Source organism: Acinonyx jubatus, chromosome E3 (genome assembly GCF_027475565.1).
Source record: "Acinonyx jubatus isolate Ajub_Pintada_27869175 chromosome E3, VMU_Ajub_asm_v1.0, whole genome shotgun sequence".
NCBI classification, from domain to species: Eukaryota; Metazoa; Chordata; class Mammalia; order Carnivora; family Felidae; genus Acinonyx; species Acinonyx jubatus.
In genome coordinates this window covers 32,262,032-32,284,072 of record NC_069398.1, presented here as the reverse complement: position 1 = coordinate 32,284,072, position 22,041 = coordinate 32,262,032, and the positions used below count along the sequence as shown (strand labels likewise).

The 22,041-nt window shown below is 60.9% G+C and overlaps 1 protein-coding gene across 6 annotated transcripts in view; it reads right to left on the bottom strand.

Moving 5' to 3' along the window:
* TNRC18 (trinucleotide repeat containing 18) overlaps nt 1–22,041 on the bottom strand; it is an 86,240-nt gene that overhangs the window by 52,527 nt on the left and 11,672 nt on the right. For 4 of the 6 annotated variants that reach the window (XM_053213310.1, XM_053213312.1, XM_053213311.1 and 1 more), the window contains 6 exons: nt 11,589–11,744; nt 9,369–9,494; nt 7,172–8,908; nt 1,437–1,539; nt 933–1,138; nt 366–512 (listed from right to left, as the gene is read on the bottom strand). In XM_053213310.1, coding sequence (XP_053069285.1) covers nt 366–512; nt 933–1,138; nt 1,437–1,539; nt 7,172–8,908; nt 9,369–9,494; nt 11,589–11,744 — 2,475 coding nt within the window. Of the gene's footprint in view, nt 1–365; nt 513–932; nt 1,139–1,436; nt 1,540–7,171; nt 8,909–9,368; nt 9,495–11,588; nt 11,745–13,032; nt 13,671–22,041 lie in introns of those variants that run through there. The other 2 variants (XM_053213313.1, XM_053213314.1) reach the window with 2 other exon arrangements.

Below are 22,041 nucleotides of genomic sequence, written 5' to 3'. Positions count from 1 at the left end.
CCTGTCCCCGGCCCAGGGGGGACCGCGCCCACACGCGGGGACCCCAAGCTCTTCCTCCCACCGCACCCGATGGTCTACCAAGTGGACTCCAATGGAATGGGAGGCGCCAGGGCAGGGGGGCCAGGCCCCAGGTGGGGGCAGCCTGCTTTGGTCCTGAGTCGGAGCCCATCAAAACAGGGACCACCATAGTGTTATTACCCGGGGAAGCCCCAGACATCAGAACATCCCCTAGGAGCCCTGGTCTAACTCCCACCCCGTTGTTCTGGGCAGATGCCTGTCCCCCAAGAAGGCCCTTGGCATCTGGGTCAGGCTCTCCAGGCAAAGCTACCACAGCCACTGCCCCCCACCACAAGGCCACCACTTACCAAAGTGAGGCAGGTGATCGCTGGGAATGACCACGAGCTGGCCTGACTGGGGGTCCCTGACGAACTGGTAGGCCGACGGCAGGGAGCCCCCCAGGCCAGGCGGGAAGGCAGGTGCCATGCCCTGGTGCAGAGGTGGGGGGCCCAAACCTAGGAGAGACCCAGGCCCGAGTCAATGGTAGGGGCTGGGGGCCCAGGACGACCCCAATTCTGTCCATTCCCGAGACGCCCCCTTCCTGGGGTCTCCGTGCAGGAAGCTGAGGGGTGACAGGCCGCAAGCCAACCACCCCTGGGTACCACCGCCAAATGGGCTCCACAGAGGGACCCCCATGAGGCCAGTGTCCTAGCAACTGTCCTCTTCAGACACGTGAGGGAGTCAAAGCGTCTGCAGAGGGGAAAGGCCCGGGCCCCAGCAACAGGAAGACAGGAGCCAGCTCGGGGCGTGGGTCCCACACGAGACTCCCCTCCACCCACTGTCCTGCCCCAGCCCCCTGTTCCAGTAAGAACCACGTCAGGCCCGCTCCGTCCTCAACCACCAGACAAGGGGAAAGTCACCCGCCCCACACCTACCGTAGGGGTGTCCGGCGAGCCACATGGACGCGCTGCCCGAGCGGGGCAACCAGGGGGGAGTGGCCAGGTGGGCTGCGGGGTCGGCGGACCAGCGCCCCGAGCCTGCCAGCGACGGGCCCCCGGTCACCATGAGGTTGGGGTTCAGGCCATTAGCAGCACAGCTGGTGGGGTGCAAGCGAGCCAGGTCGGCCAGCTCCTTACTTTCTCTGGAAGGAGAACAGAGGCATTGGCAACCGCCCAGCTGGCCAGGGGGACGTGGGAGAGATGGGGTGTCGCCCCAAGTACCCAGGGGACACCCAGCGCAAAGAGGGGCAGGCTCAGCCTCAGAACAGAAGGGCCCCCGGGGCTTTCCCCCAGGAGGGGGACCCACACTGACTGTAGAGAGCGGCTGTGGGGCCATCTGGCCTAGGATCAGGGGCCAGGGCAGCTCGGGCTCTCAGGACACGGAGCCCCACCCACTTAAGGTCGCCCTCCCTGGCCCCTCGCCCCCCCCCAAGCCCTCACCTAAGCAGCTTCTCCTGGTCTCGGTCCAGCCGCGCCCCCAGCAGCCGCTCCTCCCGGTGCCTGGCCCTTTCGTCCCCACAGTCGTCATCAGCTCGACCGTGTCCTGAGGGGAGCAGGCAGGCAGTGAGCCCCCAGCAAGCACCCCCTGCCGGCGCACCTGCACCCACCCCTGAGTGCCGGTGTGGACCTCGCCCGGGCAAGTGCGGGTGCCGCTTCACCACTGCTGTGCCTCGAAGGCGGGTTCTGGGGGCGGGGCGGGTCAAGACGGAGCGGAAACCACAACCCAAGAAAGCAGCACAGCCAGACCCAGGTCCCAGGGAAGCACCTGCCACGCTCAAGCCCCACTGCGGTCCCGTCGTGGTTCTGGCTGTTGCAGACACGTGGCTAAGCCTTCTCAAATCAGGACAGTAAAGTAAAACTCGAGAACACGATCCACGTCGGGGGAAGGGGGGAGGACGGAAAAACGTGTGAGCTGCCCCTTCGGCTATACCTTCCATGAGCTGCCCGACCCGCAGAGAGCCCTCAGAGCAGAGAAGGCGGGTCCCCAAGTCCGGCCTGGCACACAGCCGTCTGGTCCGTCCCTCCTCCCCCGCCACCTTCCACCAGCTCCAGCTCCTGCCCCGGGCCCTCTCTCGGGGTGTTTTCCGCACAAGCCAGAACCCGGTGTACATGTGGCAGCCCCGGGCAGGCTAGGGCACGGTCGCTGGCCGCAGTGGCCTCACAGAAAGCAGCTGAGACGCTGCTCAAGGGAGAAATGCACTGGGGCTGGCGCCCACTCCGCTGCATCTCGAGAGGCCCGGCGGACCTGGGAGGGGCGCGCAGGGAGGAGGCCTTGCCTCACCGAGGCGCCAGCACAGGTGCTCCGCGCCAGACCAGGGGTCCGGCAGCGGCCCCCGCACTCAGGGAAATGCTGCCATCAGCCATCTCCCCTTCATGTCTCCCCTCTGCCCACCCAAAACTGGGAGCGAGCAAAGAACAGAGCCCCCAGGAGAGGCTCGGCAGGGTGCGCGGTGTTTCCCCCCCAAGCCTTCAGGAAGGCGGGAGCCTGACAGCCCCAGGACAAAGGACAGGAGCCCGGAGAGAGGCACACGCCCGTGGACCAAGCACACGAGGAGACAGACAGCAGCGCTGGGGAGGGGCGCACCCCAGAGGCAGGAGGGGACACTGGGCCGGGAGACCACCTGGGAGGACAGCCTGAAGTCCCAGAGGCGGGCCAGGATGACAGGAAGTGCAGTGAGCATCTAAGCTGAGACAGGCCAACAACGGGGGCATCCAGAGGCCAGGCAGGAGTGAGGGCGGGCGAGGGAGCACGTGTCTTCACAACCTGGCCCCTGTGGGACACCGAGGTGCCTCCCTGCTACGTCGACTATCCACGCGGGCTGCAGTCGGCAAAGTTGCTGAGCCAACTTCACTTACACCGGCTCAGAGTTGCTGTGGTCTCACCCGGCCCGGCCCGGGGGCAAGCAGGGGAGGGGCCCTCCGTGGGAGAGCAGTGCCACAGCCAGCCTGGGGGGAGTGTCAGTGTGGTTCCTGTAACCACAGGGATCCTGAGACCACCCACCTGCTACATGACGGAGTAGAGGGTCCCTTTAGGGAATCCCCCGGGGTGGTCAGGTCCGGAAGGGCAGCCCAGGCTTCAGACAAGGCCGAGGTGTGGAGGACCCCCCAGAGTCCCAGGGCCGGGCTGGGAAATTAGAGCATGCGCCCCAGCTCCCTTCTCCAGGCGGAGATGGCCTCCCAAGCCCATAGAAACCCCAAGGGCCCTCCTGCCCAGCGGCCCACCCTGCATTCGGGGACAGGACTTAGCAGTGACTCCTGGAGTCCCCAAGAGGGACAAGTGCCTAGAGGGTCACCTAGCCCCGAGCCCCCTTGTCCGATGTCTGTTGCCCTGTCACCATTCAGGGTGCCAGTGGCTTCCCATCCCCTGTACACGCCTGTCCCTCCTGCAGAACCTCAGCCCCACAGAACCATACCCCGGTCACCATAGCTCTCTGTATTCACCACACTCAGGGCCACACATGCTGTTCCCGACACCCAGAGTGCCCTTCCCCTAGACTATTCAGCCTTTCCTGTCAGAGTTTAGCTGAAATGCCACCTCCCCCACGAAGCCCTCCCTGACCACCTCTCCATCAAGCTCTCGTTTCTCTCCCTCCCCGCACTGATCACAACGGATTGCTGTTCTGCTCGCTGGCTGTTCGCCATCTGTCTTCTCCATCAGATTCTGTACTGCTCTGGTTTAAGGAGTCCCACTCCTGCCTGTGTGCCTCCTTCCCTACCCAATACCTGGCCAAAGGGAAGCTACTCGATAAACACGCGGAGAACGAACTAATGGATAAATGAACCGACAGAGTCACAAGAAGATATCCAGGAAGAGGGAGATAAGCGAAGGCAGACGTGCGGGGCAGGCGCGGGGCCCCTCCAATGTCCCAGAGGCACAAGACCCCATCCCGGCCCTCCAGACATGAGTTGTGGAAACGACCCACATCTCAAGGCCACTTCTACGTGCAGGAGGCCCCCGGATCTTCTCCGGGCATTCACTCATTCGGGAGTCATCAACCCAGGAGGTAAGCCCCAGCCGTCTTCCCGCTCTAGGTTAGGAAACTGAGGCACAAGAAGACAGAGCCACCTGCCCAGGTCACAGCACCGACTGACAAGGAGGCCTCCTGGCTGGGATCGGAGTCTGAGCGGGTCTTCCAGATCAGTGTGCCTCCTGCGCTTCCCACGGAGAGCGGGCACGGGATGGGGTGCCAGGGAAACGGCAGCCTTGCTCCCGGGGCCCACAGCCATGCGGCGACAGCCTCTCCAAGCGGGGCTGAGGCTGGGACCGAGGCCTGGTGCCCTGGCCTCCGTGAACCTGTCGGCAGATGTGGCTGCCACCGGCTCCGGGGTCTGGGGCCATGGCCGGGGCTTACACTCAGGCGACCCCAGCTCTGCCTGGAGCGATGCGGGCGCGTCCTCACGACCCCTCCCCCCAGATCTACCCCTAACGTGACTCCATCACAGAGCTGATGCCAACAGGCGAGACGAAGAGGGAAGAGACACAGGCCTGGGCCGAGGCTTCAAGCTCAGTCTGCCTCTTCGAGCCCGAGCCCTGGGACCCTGGCCAAGCCACTTTGCCTCCTCGCCTGCTCTCCCCAGGGGTGAAGCTGGGAGGGTACCAGAGCCTGGGCTGGTGCTACCTAACGACCGAGTTCTCCCACGGCTGTGCCGCGCTTCGGGGCAGAGGCCACGGATCGCTGGGACTCACAGGCGTAGGTCACGCCCCTCCTTGGTCCATCTCAGGGCCCCTGAGGGCCCACGGGGACGTTACTCCGGGAGGATCTAGGACTCACAGGCACTGTCAGAAGCTCCCAGACCCCAACACGCTAAACGCAACCCAAGAAAAGGCAGGCCTGTTCGTGAAGCACCTACTATGTGTCCGGCAGCCACGTGGTACACGTGGACACTGGGGCCCAGAAGGCTCAGGCCTCTTGTTCAAGGTCACGGAGCTGACGGACAGGCGGGACATGAACCCACCGACAGGCAGAAGGCTGACTCTGAAACTCTGAGACGACAGGGAAGATGGGACAAGACCGGGAGACCCGGGCTGACGGCCACCCACTCGGCCGGGGGCGCCCCCCACTCCTGCCCTCCCACAAGGGCGCCCAGCACTGGGGAAAAGCCACCATGTCCTATGGCAACGGTTTTAAGGAGAAGCACCCGCTGCCTACTTTTCGACGGGCGGCGGCACCAGACCAAGCCTGCTCCAGACCAATCCCCGAACATCTCACCCCAAACCCGCCAGGCCCTCCCTCTTCCCCACGTTCTGTCGCAGCGTCACACACACGTGCTCTCACACACATGCACGTGCATTCCCTCACAGACCTTCTCTCACACACGTATGTTTTCTCTCACGCGTTCTCTCTCTCTCTCGCTCTCCTAGGACCCCATGGACACAGGGCCCTCGGGCATGAGCAGGTACTCTGCGCTCCGACACGAGCTCAGGGAACTGGGAGCCCCCGAGAGGGGTGCCGTGCCGTGTCACGTGAGCATCTTCTCGGGCAAGGACCCAAAGAGCTCTGACCTCGCAGGGGGGTCCCTGGGGGCAAACCTCTGTCCCAGCAAGAGGACCCGTCCAGCACCGAACCAGCCACCCCCTGGCTGAGGGTTGCTGCCCAATCCCCCTCCAATCCCAGTATAAGGCAGGGCCTGGGGCCAGCTCCCCGGGTCGGAGGACAGGCCTTCCTGGCTCAGGGAGGAGGGGACGAGGGAGGCTCCACAAAGAACCACGGGCTCATTCAACAAACATCCAGGAAGCATCACTCACTCTGAGTCACCTAAGCCGGATAAAGACCCTCGGCCGCTAGCCTGCATGCCAACGGGTGGGCGAGGACCAGCAGGAGTCCCAGGGCTGCCCGTGCCTTGCGGGCTTCATCCAGCGCATCCAGGAGAGCAGGGCTGAGCCGTCTAGAAGCATCTGGGACAGGACAGTGGCCACGGATGGAGGATAAAGCCCAGAAGTCAGCACGGGTGGGCCAGACAAAGGAAGTGATGGGGACCCAGGAGTCAGACACCCAAGACACCCAGGTGGCCTACGGGGTAAAGTCTGAGAGGTGCAGGGAAGGGGGCCATGTGGGTGCCACAGACAGGGGCCCACAATGTGACCAAAGCCTAAGCTCACAGCTGGGACGTACGGGAAGCTGGCTAGACCCTGGGGACAGAGACGCAGGGAAAAAAATCCAGGCCAACCATTGAGAAGTCACGAGAGCAAGGCCAGTGGGAGAAGAGATTCCCGGGCCGTTACCCCAGTCCAACGACCCCACACCACAACACACTTTACACCGTCCAGGCAGAGGGTACGGCCTAGTACCCAACTGTTGAAGGGTCCTTGGCTCAACGATGGGCAGACCAAGGCCAGAGGTCTGATAAAAATGCCGCAAATACCAATCCTCCCCAATCCCATGAAGGATTCCAATGGCACGATATGCAAGGGACACAAAAAACACCATCAACCAAGTTCTGGGAAAATATTCAACTTCGCCAATAATTGAAAGAAACGGACCGTTCTTCCCTACCGAAATCAGCAAGCATTTTTTAGGCACTAAGGCACCGGATGTCCCACGAGACCACTAGGACCCAGTTTCTGTCCATCGCACTCGGTCATTCATTCATTTATCAAACACCTACTCTGGCACCAGGTCCCACACTAAGCACTGGGATGATGAACGAGGCAAGGTAGTCACCCCCCTCAAGGACCTAGGATTGAAGGCCTCCAGCTGGCCTGTTCCTAGGAACCTATCTTAGGAAATGACTCAAAATATCAGGAAAATGCGATGCACAAAAATATTCAATGCAACATTCTAAACATGAACACATCAGAGAAGGGAAAACGAGAATGCCCATGAGAGGAAAGGTCAGCTGAGCTATGCTGTGTGCTCTAGACACAATAACAAAAGCCATTAAAAGATTATACACGGGGGCACACCTGAGTGGCTCAGTAGGTTAAGCATCCGACCTGGGCTCAGGTCGTGATCTCACGGTTCATGGGTTCGAGCCCCGAGTTGGGCTCTGTGCTGACAGCTCAGAACCCAGAGCCTGCTTCAACTTCTGGGTCTCCCTCTCTCTGCCCCTCCCCCACTCTAGCTCCGTCTCTCTCAAAAATTAATAACATTAAAAAAATTTTAATCATACAAAGATCTCACAATCACAATACCAGGAAGGCAGAGAAAAGGTGACAGGTGGGACCCAAGACCCACCTTTAACGTTGCTCAGTGACAGGGAGCGCTCCTGGTCGGCTAGCCCAGGCCCCAGCCGGCCACTGCCGCCACTGTCCTTCTGCCGGGCCACGGCCACCGCAATGCCCACGGGTGGGTGTCGCACTTCTGCCTCCCCCTGGGCACCAGTGCCCTCGCGCCCGAAGGCCTTGGCGCTCTCGGGCCTCTCCGGGTCCCGCTTCAGCTGCCGGCCTCCGCCCGCTGCAGGGCCCGCGGGGTGTGGCAGGCGGGCCTGGGCTCGCGGGGCGCCCGTGGAGGTGGAGGTGGGGGCAGGCTCGGGTTTCATGGTGCCCAGGCCTCCGAAGGGGCTCTTCTTGCCGCAGCCTCCGGGGCGCACGGCCACGGCCTCGCGCGCGAAGCTGCCGCTGTACTTGATGAGGCTCTGCATGGCCGAGGCCTCCCCGGGCCCGTGGGCCGCGGCGTGCACGTCGGTGCCCGGCCTGGCGCAGGCGGCCGCCGCGCGGGGCAGCGTGCCCCCGGGGTCCAGGTAGGCCTTCTTGGAGGCGGCCGCCGCCGCCTCCTCCTCGGCGCGGCTGGCGTGATGATGCTGCGCGGCCAGCACGGCCATCTGCGTGGTGGCAAAGTTGCCAAGCTCGAAAGGCTTCCACTTGGGCTCAGGGCCGGCGGGCGGGGGCGGCCGCGCCGGCTCCAGGCCGAAGAGCTTGGCGGCCTGCTGGGGGGCGGCGGCCGGCCCGCGGGACGCGCGCTCGCAGGCCCGCGGCTCGGCCTCGGGCTTGAGCAGCTCCTTGGCGGGGAGGTAAGCCCGGGCGTCCGGGGAGGCGCGCGCGGCCCGCGTCGGCGGGGCTTCGGCGGGCGGCGGCCGCTTGAGCGAGCGGATGACCGAGTTCTTCTCGCGCAGCGCTTCGGGCCGGTCGGGGGGCGGCCGTGGCGACCCGGGCGGCGCCTGCAGGACGCCGGGCCTGCCCGCCTCGCGCTCCCGGGCCCGGGCGTCGCGCGCCTGCGATGCGATCTGGATGGGCCCCGGGCGCTCGTCGAAGGCCTCCACGGAAGGCACGAAGGTGGGCGCCACCACGCGGTGCTCGCGGCCCGACTCGCGCGCCGCCGCCGCGGCCGCGGCCGCCGCGGCTGCCGCGGGGAAGATGGTGTAGACGCCGGCGGGCGCCGGCTGCGGCGCCGCGAAGGCCCCGGCCGGGGCGGCGGGGGGCGGGGGCGGGCCCTTGGGCGGCGGCGGCGGCGGCGGGAGGGGCGACGGGCAGGGGCAGGGCCCGGGCAGCAGGGCCTCTGCGCGCCGTAGCCGCGCGCTCTCGTCCTGGCGCGCCGCCTCCTTGGCCACCAGCGCGGGGAGCCCCGCGTCGCCCGCGCCGTTGCAGAGGCTCAGCGCCGGCGGTGGAGGTGGGTTCTTGCCCTTGCACTCGGCGGCGGCGGCGCCCGGCGCGCGCGGCGGCCCCAGTTCGGCCAGGAAGGGCGACAGGCGCTCGGCGAGGCGCGGGGGCCCGCGGTCCTGGCGGCCCTCCGCCCGCGCCTCCTGGGTCAGGTCCACCACGCCGCGTGGCCCCGCAGCCTCCTCGCGGGCCCTCGGGTCCTTCTTGCCGAACAGCGGGGGCGGCTCCCCGCCGCGGCCCGCCCGCTCCTTGGCCGCACCTTCCCGCGAAGAGCCTTTGGCCTGGGCGCTGGAGGAGTGGCCGCCCGGGGTCCTGGAGGAGGGCGCGTGAGAGTGCAGGGCGCCCGGAGCCCCTGGGGCGGGCAGGTAGAAGCCGTCTGCGGAGAAGAGAGAGAGTGCAGGCGTGAGCGAGTGCCCCCTCACCCCGCCGACGCAGAAGCGGAGGTCCCCTCAGGGGCGCCCTGCAACCCCAGGGTTAGGAAGGACGGTCCTGCACAGCGCAGCCCTTGGAGGGCAGGCTCCGGAAATGGAGGGTCTGGAGGTCATAATCTCGCCTTGGCCACTGACTAACGTCTCTGGGCCTCAATTTCCTCATCTGGGAAAGGGGTAGAGGCCAGGGTTGTCTTTCGAGCCTACAGAGACAGGGTCAGGCGAGTACAGCACAACTAGAAGGCACTAGAAGGCACCAGAAGGCTGGGGGGGTGGGGGCTGGGGAGGCCCTCAGGAGCATGGAAAACAGAGGGGGTGCTGTCTGGCATACTGGGTAGTGGTGGGGACCCCCAGAGAAGCCCCTCAGAAGGTACCCTCCAACCCATCTCCCCACTCCCACCCCGATACCTTTCTGGGTATCGAAAATGCTGGGCTGGCCCAGCTGGCTGAGGAGGGGGCTCCCGCTGCTGGGGGGCTCCAGGTGGTTCAGGTGGAGGTAGGAAGGGTACAGCCCGCTGGGCAGATGGGAGAAGCCTGGAAGAGAGAAAAAGTCGGATTGGCCCAAGGCATGGCCTCCCAACAGGTACTTCCTTCCATCCCGCTCTTTTTCTTGAAAATAAAATCTTTTAGCTGTGGAGGGAGCCCCTGGTTCCGGGAGCCCTGAGATCTACGACCAGCTCCACAGAGCAGGCTTGCCTCCCTCTAGGCCCAGCCAACCCCCAGCCGCTTAAGCCCTCAAATCCCCACCGGAAGAGGATCCGAATGGCTCCAACTAAGCAGCGGATGATGATGATGATGATGATGATGGGGGCTCTAATCACAGGCCAAGCGCTGCCAACTGTTTTGCCTTTGTTATTTTCATTTAAACTTCAGCAGCACAAACCTCTGCGAGGCGGATACTCTTAACATCCTCACTTTACAGATGAGAAAACAGGCTCAGGGAGGACCACTGGCCCAAAGTCACAGAGCAGAGGAGCCCGACTGTGAACGGAGGTCACTGGGACAGTTAACCTCAGCCCCACACAGACCACGTCGGGTGGTTTACTGATTTAATGAGTCCCTTCTGCTGTGTGCCCCAGAGCAGGTCGATCACCTCTGAACTCAAGCCTGCCCAGCATCTCCAACTGTCAGGTCTCCCAGGAAGGTGCCGCCGGGAAAGAATTCCTCCTGGTGAGGATCCTTCCGGTGAGGCCTTCCCACCAGGGATGCCCAGAATTGGGGCTTTGTGGGACAGAGAAGACAGGAGAGGGTAGCCACAGAGAAAAGAAAGGAAACATCTAAGAGGCACACAACGGAGGCCCAAGAGCCCCTGAGCAGGGCCCAGAAAGCCAGGCCAACTGGCGAGCAGGCAGGTTGCCGAGCACCGGGGGAGGGTCCTGATGCTCTGCCTGGGCTGGGGGGGGCTCCTACGGGACCAAAGGCCAATCGGAGACACCTGAGACTCGGGTCCCACGTGCCCCCAGTTGTTCCCTCCGAGGCCAGAGATGCAGGACCTGTCCCTGGCCACACCGGGCCCACGTTTCTCCCTCGGCGCCACCTGCTAAAGATATTAACCACAACCCCAGAAAAATCAAGAGCACCTGATACACATGATCTCTTTCAAGCACTGAAACATCGCATCGGATCCCTCTGCTTTCTCGGCTGTAGAGTGGACCCGGCGGTCCTTACCTCACAGCTTGCTGGGCATATAAGATGAGTTCAGATGTGCAACGCAATGTACATAGTAATAAGCACCCTACGTGCTTGGAGCCGTTACTGCATATGCGTTACTGCATAGCACTTGTGACACGGAAGAAAAGGCAGTCAGGAGGGGCAGAGGAGCAGGCTGGTGGCACGCAGGCACCAGAGGCACAGTCTTAGCTCTTCAGGTCCCTCCAGCCCCACCCTGGCTGACTGAAGAGGGAGGCTCAGGTGGGACCCCAGCCCCAAAAGACTGCCCACCTTCCCAGGCCTAGAGAGGCAGGACCACCCCCTCCTGGTGAGCCCCTGGCACCGAGGAGAAAGTGGGGAGACAGTGCGCTGCGAAAGACCCCAGAAAGCCCTCGGGTCTGCAGTGGACGCTCCCAGGACCCAGCATCCAAAATCCGCCAGAGGGGGGGAAGAGCTCAGGGTCCCTCAGGCCCATCCCTTCCCCGACAGAGGGGACCGTGGCCCTCACTGCAGAACTGCAACAGGAGGACCCGATGACCCTGGTCCCACTGCTCCAACACTGCTTCTCGAGGGTCCCCAGGGAGACCGCGGTGACCAGGACTAGACCCTGCCCTCCGAGCTCACTCTGGTGGGAAAACGGATGTCTCACAAATAAACACGCAGATAAACCTGTCCTTCAGGTGAGAGGTGGGCCAGGGCAGGGGGGTGGGGATGCGGGTAGCTGAGCCCTAAGGGATGAACAGTGGATGAGGGCCCACAGCGGCGGGAACAGCTTGGGCAAAGGCCCCGTGACAGAGACCAGAGGAAGCACTGGGTATCTGAGGAGCAGCAGGGCAGCTGGATGACCAGGCCTTGTCCCCCCACCCCCCAGCCACGGCAGGAGAGAGGCCCGGAGGTGGAAGGGAGTGGGCAGGATGGAGAGGTGCCAAGGACAGTGGCCCACAGCCCTCAGCCCCGCCCACCTGGCACACTCCTTACCTTCATGGGCATGAGCGGCCCACAGCTGCACCATAGGCAGGTTGCTGGGGGTAGGGGAGCGGAAGGAGAGGTCAGAGGGCAGGGGCACGGGGCTCCCATGGGACGAGGCTGAGGGCCCCATCCCGCTGGCCACAAAGCTGCCCAAGAAGGCCTCGCCTGCAGAGAGAAGGGGGGGGGACTGTCAGGCACCCACCAGGCCCCCACTGCCCGGCCCAGCACCCCGGAATCCCCATGTCTCCCCCACTTCTTGGAGCTACCACCGGCAGGGACACCAGAGAAGCCTTTCCGCCCCACCCTTGACCCTCCGGCTCAGGATGGGTCTGGTCACCTCGACCAGATCCCCTGGGACTTGAAAAGGCTGCAAGTGTGGCCCCAGAGGAGCAGCCAGAAGGACGCCCGCCACCAAAGACCCTCACCTCCGGGGCACCCGGCAGTTAGCAAGAGGGCTCTCCCAACCCCAGACCCAAGCAGGACGGTCTCCCCACCTGCAGATAAGAGCTGAGGTGCGGCGGGGGACAGGGCCCTCCCGAGGCCACAGAGCGAGGGGGTAGGGGGTGGGGGGTCCGTGGCCTAAACCCCTGCTCACGTGGAGCTCCTGGATCAGGGGGGACCCCACGAGTCGGAGAGCGACCCCAAGGCAGCCCTGGTCAGACCTGAGGCGTTCTCGGCCAGCATCGGCCAGCCGGGTGCCGGAAGAACCACGTGCCCATTTAAGGCACCAGGAAGCTGCGCCCGGTCGCACAGCCAGGGAGCCCTGACCCGGAATACACACCCCGCAAGCACCCCACAACTACAGCGGATTAGCGAGAGGAAGCAGCGACAGACCGAGGGCAATGGGCCATCCTCCCAGAGAGCAGAGCATCCCACCCAAGGTCCCTCGGATGGGGGTGTGGTGGCCAACTGCTCCTTGGTAGAGCGGCATGCCGGGGCCTGGCTGGACGTCGCCTACCCCAGCCACGCCTCACCTGGCCAGGCCCACCCCAGAAGGGATGCCCCCTCGCTGCCACCGGCCGGGGGCGCTGGCCCTCAGGATCCATACACCCCACCCTTCAGGGGAAGATCCCGGCAGGCCTCCGGGTCACAGGCCAGGGGGAGGCCTGGGAGACTTGGGAGGGGGGGGCTGCCCTTCCCTGGCCTCAGGTCGCTCATCAGCAAAATGGGAATACGAATGCCTCCCTTAAGGACCACAGTGAAGAGGAAAGCACGCACCGCAGGAGAATAGTAACAACAAACGGCAGCCTCGCAGCGCCGTATGCAGTCTGTATACGACAGGTGCTCGCTTACTACCTCCCGGGGGCACAGGATGCCACAAAGTCCACCCGGTCCCTTTGGGGGTACATGCAGGGAAACAGCAGGAGGACACCTTCTGGCCACATGTGCCATCACCAGACCCCGTGTCTGCGGAGTCCCCGTCCTCCAGCCCGGCCTCACCCAGCCCCCTCACCAGACTCCAGCGCCAAGCCTTCGGGACCCAGGGCCATGGCGGCCGGTCAGGACACCCATGTGGCCCGAGCCCGGGCAGCAGGGCCTCCGGGCCCCGCCAGGCCCCAGGCTTCCTCCTTGGCAGGCAGGCGGGTAGAAGGCTCCGGAAGCCAGCAGCCAGAGGTTTGCGCAAGGGCTTACATCAGCCACCAGCTCTTCCTGCCTCGGGCTGCGCGGAAGCCCGGTGGCCCAGGCCTGCCCCTGCCCAGGCTTGTGAAACCCGCCCAGCAGCACCCAAGTCCCGGTGGGGCGTTGGTGCCCGGATGCCACCAACGGCTCCCGCCCGCCACAGGGGCTCAACGGCGCCCAAACTCCCTTCCCCGGGTCCGGCGGGAATTCTGGTGCCCTGGCAAGACCACGCGGGCCAACGTGTACCCCTCCCAGACCAGAGGTGTGCGACTCCGTGGAACGGGCACACCGTCGCCACCCCACCGCCAGTCACAAGGACGGTTACACACGACAGGGGCGTTCATTTGCACATATACCCTGCCCCCCGTGCTCTCCCCGAACTATTCTCCTGAAGCCGCTGAGCAATGGATCTCGGCTGCAAACCAAACACGCTTCCGAATGCCGGTGGCTGCCTCCGTTCCACCCAGCTGCTCGGGCACCAGCCCCCAGGTGTCCTTGTCGACCCCCCCAGACCCGGCCCATTTCCCCCTCAGGTGGGGCCTTCCCGGCGCCTCACCGAAGCCCCTCTGGCCACTGCATCCAAGCCCCTGCCAAACACACTTGGTAATGCGGATCCCTCCCCACAAGCGGGTCCCCTCCCTGCAGGCGAGAACCGCCAGCCTCACTTCCTGCCACCCGGGACCCGGCACACAGCAGGCGGCAACTCGTGGACTGACTACGCGAGGGCCGTTTCTAATCCTCCGATGGCAAAAGCAGATAGACCCGCGTCAGGATTAGGAGACAGGGTAGTGCTCCCTTCGGCAGCGCAGATACTAAGGGCAGGGGCGGCCCCTGACCCCTGAGGACACCCACCAGGCGCCATCCCAGGCCATCCTGCCGGGTCTCCCTGGCGTGGAGGACAGGCAGCTGACCCCCACCCCGCATCGCCAGAGCCTCCAGGCTGCCTGCCGTCCGAGGCCCCGGCCCGTGCCCCTGCATCCCTGGTGCTCCTCTCAAAGTCTAGGTACACACCCCTGCTCCTCGCACCCACCCCTGGGGACCCGGTGACGGCCGCCTAGCTCCCCAGATGTGGGTCTCAGGGCTCCGGGGGGACAGCGACAGTCAGGCCAGAGCCCAATGGTCTCTCCCTAGACTTTGCTGGAAATCCTCCGGCAGGGCCCGAGGTGGGAGGGGCTGTCCCTGCCACCCACCGCAGGCTGAGCTCGAGGCCCGGCCCCCACCCTGGTCCCAGGCTGCCCCCTGGTGGCAAGAGGTGCCGCCTGCTCACTGGCCGCCTTGGAAGCCAACACCAATGACCTAAAACACACGTGTAACCACAACAAATTACCGTCATCCAGAATAATAACGGCGAACGCTAAACAAACAGGCTGGGCCACCTGGCACCACTCATGCTGAAACCACTTCAGGTTCACACGTGGTCATTTGTGGACTCTTCTCCCCGGCATGAGGACAAGCAACGATCGCAAGTCACAGGGCGCTGGGCAGGGCGCGGAGCTGGGGCTGACCCCAGAGCCCAGCAATCGGCTCTGCAGCCCTGCGGGGCAGTCACCCATAGAAGAGTGTTCCCGCTGCCCCGCTTGCCGCTCCGAGCAGGCCAGGTGAATAAATGACACTTACGGCCCCGTAACCAACAGCGTTGGACACATGCTCTGTATCTGTGCTGAGGCTACCTACAGCAGCCACTTGTGGCTACTGAGCACGTAAATGTGGCCGGTGAGTTAACACATCTTTAATTTTCTGAAATTTTCATGAGTCTAGGGGCACCTGGGTGGCTTAGTTCAGCGTCCAACTCTTGATTTCAGCTCAGGTCACAATCTCGCGGTCTGTGAGTTCGAGCCCCGCGTCGGGCTCTGGGCTGACCGCTCGGAGCCTGGAGCCTGCTTCTGATTCTGTGTCTCCCTCTCTCTCTGCCCCTCCCCCAGCTCGTGCTCTGTCTCTCTGTCTCAAAAATAAATAAGAACATTAAAAAAAAATTTTTTTTACCGTGTTTTAATTTTAAATTAGTTTATACTTAATTTAGCTTCAGTCTGTGAGGGCCTCTCCTTGCTGGAAACTAGACTGGGGCCAGGGACGAGACCTCTGACAGGCCCGTCCTCCACCACAGGAAGGGAGGTAACAGAAGGGTCCCCAGGGACGACAAAGAGACAAGACCCTGGCTCCAAGGCCCACTTGACTTTGGGCAAGTTTCTCAGTGTCCCCAGGCTGTGTGAAGTGGTCACATGGTAAAACATAACGTGCAAAACGCTTTCGTGAAGTGCCACGGGACGTCAGGTGCCATTTTTACTGTCACTCTCGTGATTTTTCGGTACAAACCCTAGGGCTCGGAGAAGCAGAGCACCTGCTCAAAGTCGGGGTGTGGAAGGGACCACTTCCTCTACCCAAATTCCCTCTGTCCTTCCTTAAAACTTTAATTTTGCGGGGCGCCTGGGTGGCGCAGTCCGTTAAGCATCCGACTTCAGCCAGGTCACGATCTCGCGGTCCGTGAGTTCGAGCCCCGCGTCGGGCTCTGGGCTGATGGCTCAGAGCCTGGAGCCTGTTTCCGATTCTGTGTCTCCCTCTCTCTCTGCCCCTCCCCCGTTCATGCTCTGTCTCTCTCTGTCCCAAAAATAAATAAACGTTGAAAAAAAAATTTTTTTTTTTTAAAAACTTTAATTTTGCAAGCAGAGTGCTAGTGATGGCCCCCTACGAAGGCACTAAATACTACTGAATCACATACTTCCGAACGGTTAATTTGAAATTCATTGTATGAATTTCACCTTGAACTGGAAGACAACAACAACAAACGATAAGCTCTCCTCTCTGCTGGCTGGTAGACCAGCCTCTCTGCCCAGAGCGCCCTGATGCCCGGCGCAAGGCAGGCGGTCCCCGGGCTGGCAGCTCCCCATCCTGACTCACCCTCCCACAGGCCTGGGAGCGCAGGAACTTGGTTCTCCTCATTTTACAGACAAAGAAACTGAGGCTCAGAGCTTGCCTGGGGGGACCAAGTTGCTGAGACACTGCTATAGACACACTGTCACACCAAGCCCTCAGCTTGGGAAGCCCACCATGGCGGACCCCTACCTCTAGTCCAGTCCTGGGCCCTGAGAGAGGGAAAGTGAGGGAAAGTGAAGGAAGCCCCTCCCCGGCCCCCCTCCCCCACCGCCACCCTAGGAGGTGCTTGGAAAGTGGTCTTCTCCTTCTCTGGTCCTCAGAGCCCAGGGAGAGGGCAAGGATGCCCCAGGGGGGCCGAGGAAGGAGGCACTGAGGCCCAGCTCTCCGGGGGAAAGATTCAGGGTCCCTCGAGGAGCATAAGCAGCAGAGAGCTGGGTAAGGTCGGCCTTAGCTCCCCCCTCTGTGCCCCCTCACGCACTGAGTTAACAGGCCTTCCCCAAGCTGGGACCACCACCATCCCAGCCCCTCCCACCCCACACACTGCCAGCCATGGACAAGCACCCCAGGATCACGGCAGTGAGCTATGGATTTGGGGACACTGGCCAGCCTGTTTTCAGCCGTCACCACCCCCCTCACCCACACCTGGAACACAGGAAGAGCTTCCAAGGTTTGCCTACTCTGAGGCTGGCCAAGGTCACCAGAAGGCGGAACCTGAATCCAGACAAGGTCCGTCCTTCCGTCTGTCCATCCATCCATCCCTCCTTTCTTCCTTCCCTCCCTCCCTCGATGCTTATGTAGGCCTACTGTGTGTCAGGAGTTGGGGACTAAGCCCATCCAGATGCACTCTGTAATGTGCTATGCTATGCCCATCTGCTGCCAGACACCCCCCGTCCCCCGGCCAGAGTAACAGTTAGGCCACCTCAGCTGGCCAGCGGAATCCTGCCTCTGTAACAGATGGAAGTCACTGGGGACACTTCTAGTCCTGCTCTGGTGGGAGCAGGGAGGGGTACTTGGCGAGATCATGGTGGGTACAAAGGTTTGGTAAACGATGAAGGATTTTATCACTCCAAATGGGCTGGGCTGGAACATGGAACAGCACAGCCTCACAGGCCGCACCCCAGGGCCTTTGCACCTCAGCCTGGAATCCCTTCCTCCCTCCAGATACGCCAAATGGTCTGGAAACTCCCATCTGCATAGACCTCGCTCCCTTCTCTTATACCCCAAGTGACGCTTGATGAATACGGCCTTCCCTAACCACGCTATTTTATTTATTTTGCTAACCACGCTATTTTGGACTGCGACCCACCCCACCCTACACCCTTTCCTGAACTATTTTTCTCCATAGCGCTTATCACCATTTATCATACCAAGCACACGTTAGTTCCTTCTTTATTGTAGCTCCTTGTTTATTGTCCCTCTCCACCCACTGGAACAGGAGTCGGCAAGCTTTTTCTTGAAAGGGCCAGATAATAAATCATTTAGGCACTGTGGGCCTATCTTGCCTGCTGCAGGGAAAGCAGCCACAGACAACACATAAACTGTTGGGCTCTGTGCCAATAAAACTTTATTTACAAAAAACCGGAGGTACACCTAATTTGGCTAGGGTCCGCAGACCCTTACGTTACAGTGTGGGTTTATTCCACCCCAAGTGCCCCCTACGCTGCACACAGAAGGAGCTCAATTATGGAGGAGAGGGATGGGCGAGGTTATGATCAGCCAGAGCCTTTCCTGAGACCCTGCTTCACAGCCAGCATTCGGTGTTCAAGAGGCTTTGCTTCATTCTGTCTCCCCACCCTCCTCAACCCTGGGAGGGGAGGATTCTTAACTCTTCTGCAGATGAAGAAATTGAGGCTCTGACTCCAAATTCTACACTTTTCCACTCAGCCACACCACCCAGACGCTAGACCCTATTTGCCTGGTTTCACTCCCAGCAAAGCCTCCCCCTAGCCAAAACAGAACAAATCTATCGTCCCTTTCTATTTAAAACGTTCCGGCCTCAGAAAGGAGCTGTATCCCTTAAAGTGTCACCAAAGGCTATCAGAGCATCTCATCAGCACGATCAAATCAGGGTTATCACCCAGAAAAGAGCTCATTCCAGCCCAGAGCACCGACATGTGACTCAGGCGTTTCTATGACAGCAGCTGAAAATAGGGTGAGGACCCTCCAGATAAAATGACCTTCACTCCCACTGATCCCGAGACGCACAGACCTCTGTAATGTCTAAGCCAGAGAGCGGGTTAATGCCCTCGCCGTATAAAAAAGAGTCTGATCATTCAGTAAGAATCCCAAGCAAATCACCGACAGCAGCAAATGGCTGAATCCAGTAAGAAATTTCTCGTTAGGATTTACAAAGAAGTATCAAAAGGGGATGACGCCATTTTCGTCTTTCCAACGAGCACATTTGGGGTTTGGCTGCGGGGAGGGCGGAGGCGGGGTGGGAAGCCACCCAGGGAGGGTGAGTAGAGAGCCAGCCCATCCCCAGCTTTCAGAAAGCAAATCAGCAGAACTCTTCAAGGCCTGGAAAGGCATGCAGACCCACTTTGGGGGTCCCTCCCAAGGAAATCACCAGATGTACCTCCTAGGATGCTCACTTTGGTCAGACTGAGCCAGAGATTCAATGCAATCCCCATCCAAATCCTGGCAGTTGTGTGTGCGTGTTCAGTCTCTAAATGTTACCCCCAAATAGGAAGCAGACTCCCGAGGAGGTATCTGCACACCCGTATTCGGAGAGGCATCATTTACAATTATTCCCACCAGCCGAAGGTAGGAACTACCCAAGGCCCGGCTGGATAACCAGAACTCGGTCCCTCCATAAAATGGAACATGATTCAGCCTTAAAAGGAAAGGAGGGGCCCCTGGGTGGTGGCTCAGCCAGTTAGGCGTCCGACTCTTGGGTTTTGGCTCAGGCCACGATCTCACGATCCATGAGTTCAAGCCGGCATCGGGCTCTATGTTGGCAGTGTGGAGCCTGCTTGGGATTCTCTCTCTCCCTCTCTCTCTCTGCCCCTCCCCTGCTCGTGTTCTCTCTCTCTCACCGCGTGGAAAAAGATCTGTGCCCTACGTCACCAGGGAAGGGTCTGTATCCGGAATATATAAAGAACTCCTGCAATTCAATGAGAGAAAGTCAGACAAGAGAAGGTAGAAATGGGCACCCGGAGGGTCACAGATAAGATATCCAAATGGCCAGTAAACTGATAACAAGGCACTCATTCTCTTTTCTTTCTTTTTAAGCTTTTTTTTTTTTTTTAAGTATTCTCTACACCCAACGTGGGGCTCGAACTCACAACCCTGAGATGAAGAGTTGCACACTCCTCCGTCTGAGCCAGCCAGGCGCCCCGGTACTCAGCCTCTAAAACCAGGGAGGGAACGTGAATTTAAACTACCACATCCGGGCCCGCCAGAGGGGCTCATGTCAACAAGGAAAGATGGACAGGATTAAATATTAATACGCGGCTGGAGGAAGCGTAAATTGGTACAACCACTCTCACGACCGGTTGGGCACAATCTGCCAACCTTCGTGACCCAGCCGTGCCCTCGCAGGTATACATCCGAGGGCAAGGTGTGGAAACGCGCACAGCAAGTCGGCATTTCTACGCCTTCCGCGCGCAGAGTCTAACCACGATAGTAGTCAAAATCAGAAAACGACCCAAATGTACATCAACAGCCGGATAAACAAATCGTGACCTGGCCGCACCACGAACATCTCCAGCGAGGAGAAGCTGCCACCACCCAGACCGGGGCCGTGGTGAATCTCACCACCTCACCCAAAAGGCAACACAGCACATGCTTCCTTGTACTACCTGCGCAGACAGGCGACTCAAGCAACTCAAATCTCGGGTGGTTTGAGAAGGTCACCTCTTGGGAGGGGGAAGAGAGCAGGGGGACCGTTACGCAGTGGGTTCAGTTTGTGAAAAAATAATACAACTGTACGTCAATGATCTATGCCCATTTCTCCGTGCACCTTAAACCCCAATAAAAAATATCCATATGGGGCACCTGGGTGGCTCAGTGGGTGAAGTGTCCAACTCTTGATTTCGGCTCAGGTCATGTTCTCATAGTTGTGGGATCAAGGCACTCTGTGCTGAGTGTGGAGCCTGCTTGGGATTCTCTCTCTGCTCTTCCTCTGCCCCTCTCCTGCGCGCGCGCGTGTGTTTGTGTGTGTGTGTTCGCTTCTCTCTCTCTCTCTCTCTCTCAAAAAAAAAAAATCTGTAGGAAAAGAAAGGTCAGTGGGGGTGGAGAGAGGCCAATCTGAACACTAACATGATAAGGATTACATTTTAAGTAATCTTTATGAGTAATTTTTACAAACTCTCACCTTGACAAAATTTGCAAAAACTGAAGCAAGTGAATAAATTAAAATGAGCCAAGAGAGGAAAAAAGGAAAGAGAAGGAAAAATTCCTACCAATGACCAAGCTCTCCCCAGCATCTGGCTTTCTGGCAGGTCAGGCCTTGCTTCTAGAGGCCCTCACTTCCCAGCTGTGTGGCCTTGGGGAGGTAACACCACCTCTCTGTGCCTTACTTTCCTCTAAAGTAAAATGAAGGCAGCAGGAAAGGAACGAAGCCGTGACCACAGCACTCCCCTATGCTAGAGGTAAGTCCCACACGACAGGTAAGCAAGGCTGAGGGACAGAGCTCCAGGCTGGGTTGGGGGGCGGGGGGGGGGGCCTTCTTGGTGCTCTGCACATTCTTGGTGCTCTGGCTGGGCCACAGGACCTGTGGCCACTGCCACTGTCCCCAAGCTCCCATCAGTGTGGCAGAGACAGCGGTGAGTCGAGCTGCAGGGGTTCCTCCAAGGCAAGCAGAGAGGAGCCACCAGGCCAGATCGACCAGCTGCTGCCCTGCCCTGCCCGGCCCTGCCCTGCCCTGCCAGGAGGGGAGGAGACCCGCTGGGCGGCCCCAGCCTCCCCTCCCCATCCCGCCTCTCCAGCTACGGCCGCTGGGTTTTGTTCCTCCAGCTCCGTCACTCAGCCTTGTGCTAGCTACCAGGCCTCTCCCCTCCCGCTGGGAGGCAACCCTGGCTCCCCCCAGGGGGTCAGATCCCAAAGCACATCTTTTAGCTGACCCCACCCCCACCACAGAAGGACAATGGGGCTTTAACCCCCGTCCTACTCCCACCCCGAATATGGGACCCCTGTGGGCTGGGACTTTGCCTGGCCCCAACCAGGTGCCCAGCCCACAAAGTAGGTGCTCAAGTCCAAATAAAGGGAATCCCGCAGCAGCCCAGAGCGTCAAGGCCTCAACCCTGCCAAAGACATGCAAATGCATCCACTCCAGCCTTGCCCCAGGGCTCCAGACGTTCTCAATTCTAAAGCAATTAGAGGACTTGCCCGTGGATTTTCTTTCCTCCCTTACCTAGGTCTAGGCCTAGAGGAAGAAGTAGAGAGGGAGGGAGGAGGGCCTTCTAGAACCCCTGGCCGAAAGCTAGAAAGCCCATGAGTGGGACAGGCAGGGACCCAGGAACCAGGCCTCCCCTCCCAGGCACAGGGGCCAGGGGAAGGAGAGTGGGCTGGATCCCAGAAGTGGTGCATAGACTCTGTCCTGCCAAAGCCTTTCCCAAACGCCAGAACCCCACGACAACAACAGCAATGCAGCTTAACGGGGAGAGAAACAACAAAATACAGGAATGGAAAGGAAACAACACTCACAACATTCTGGAAGCAGGAAGCAGGGACCAAAGAGGCAGGGTGGGGAGCTGAGAGAAATGCAACTGAACCTCGGGGGTCACCGAGAAACAAGCAATTCCTGAGAGGTGTAGAACCTGGACCCAGCACCTGCAAAGGCCATGGTGCAGAGAGGAGCAGAGAAAGAATGGAGAGCCCCCCACAAGCCCTCTGTTTACTTACTAGGGGGCCGGTGGAGCCACTGAGGGTCTTTGGCTACATCCTCAGGGCTGGGGTGGGACCGAAATGAAAAATGGATCTCAGTAGAAACCTTCTTCCCCTGTTCCAGCTGTTGGAAGGGGAACAGCCA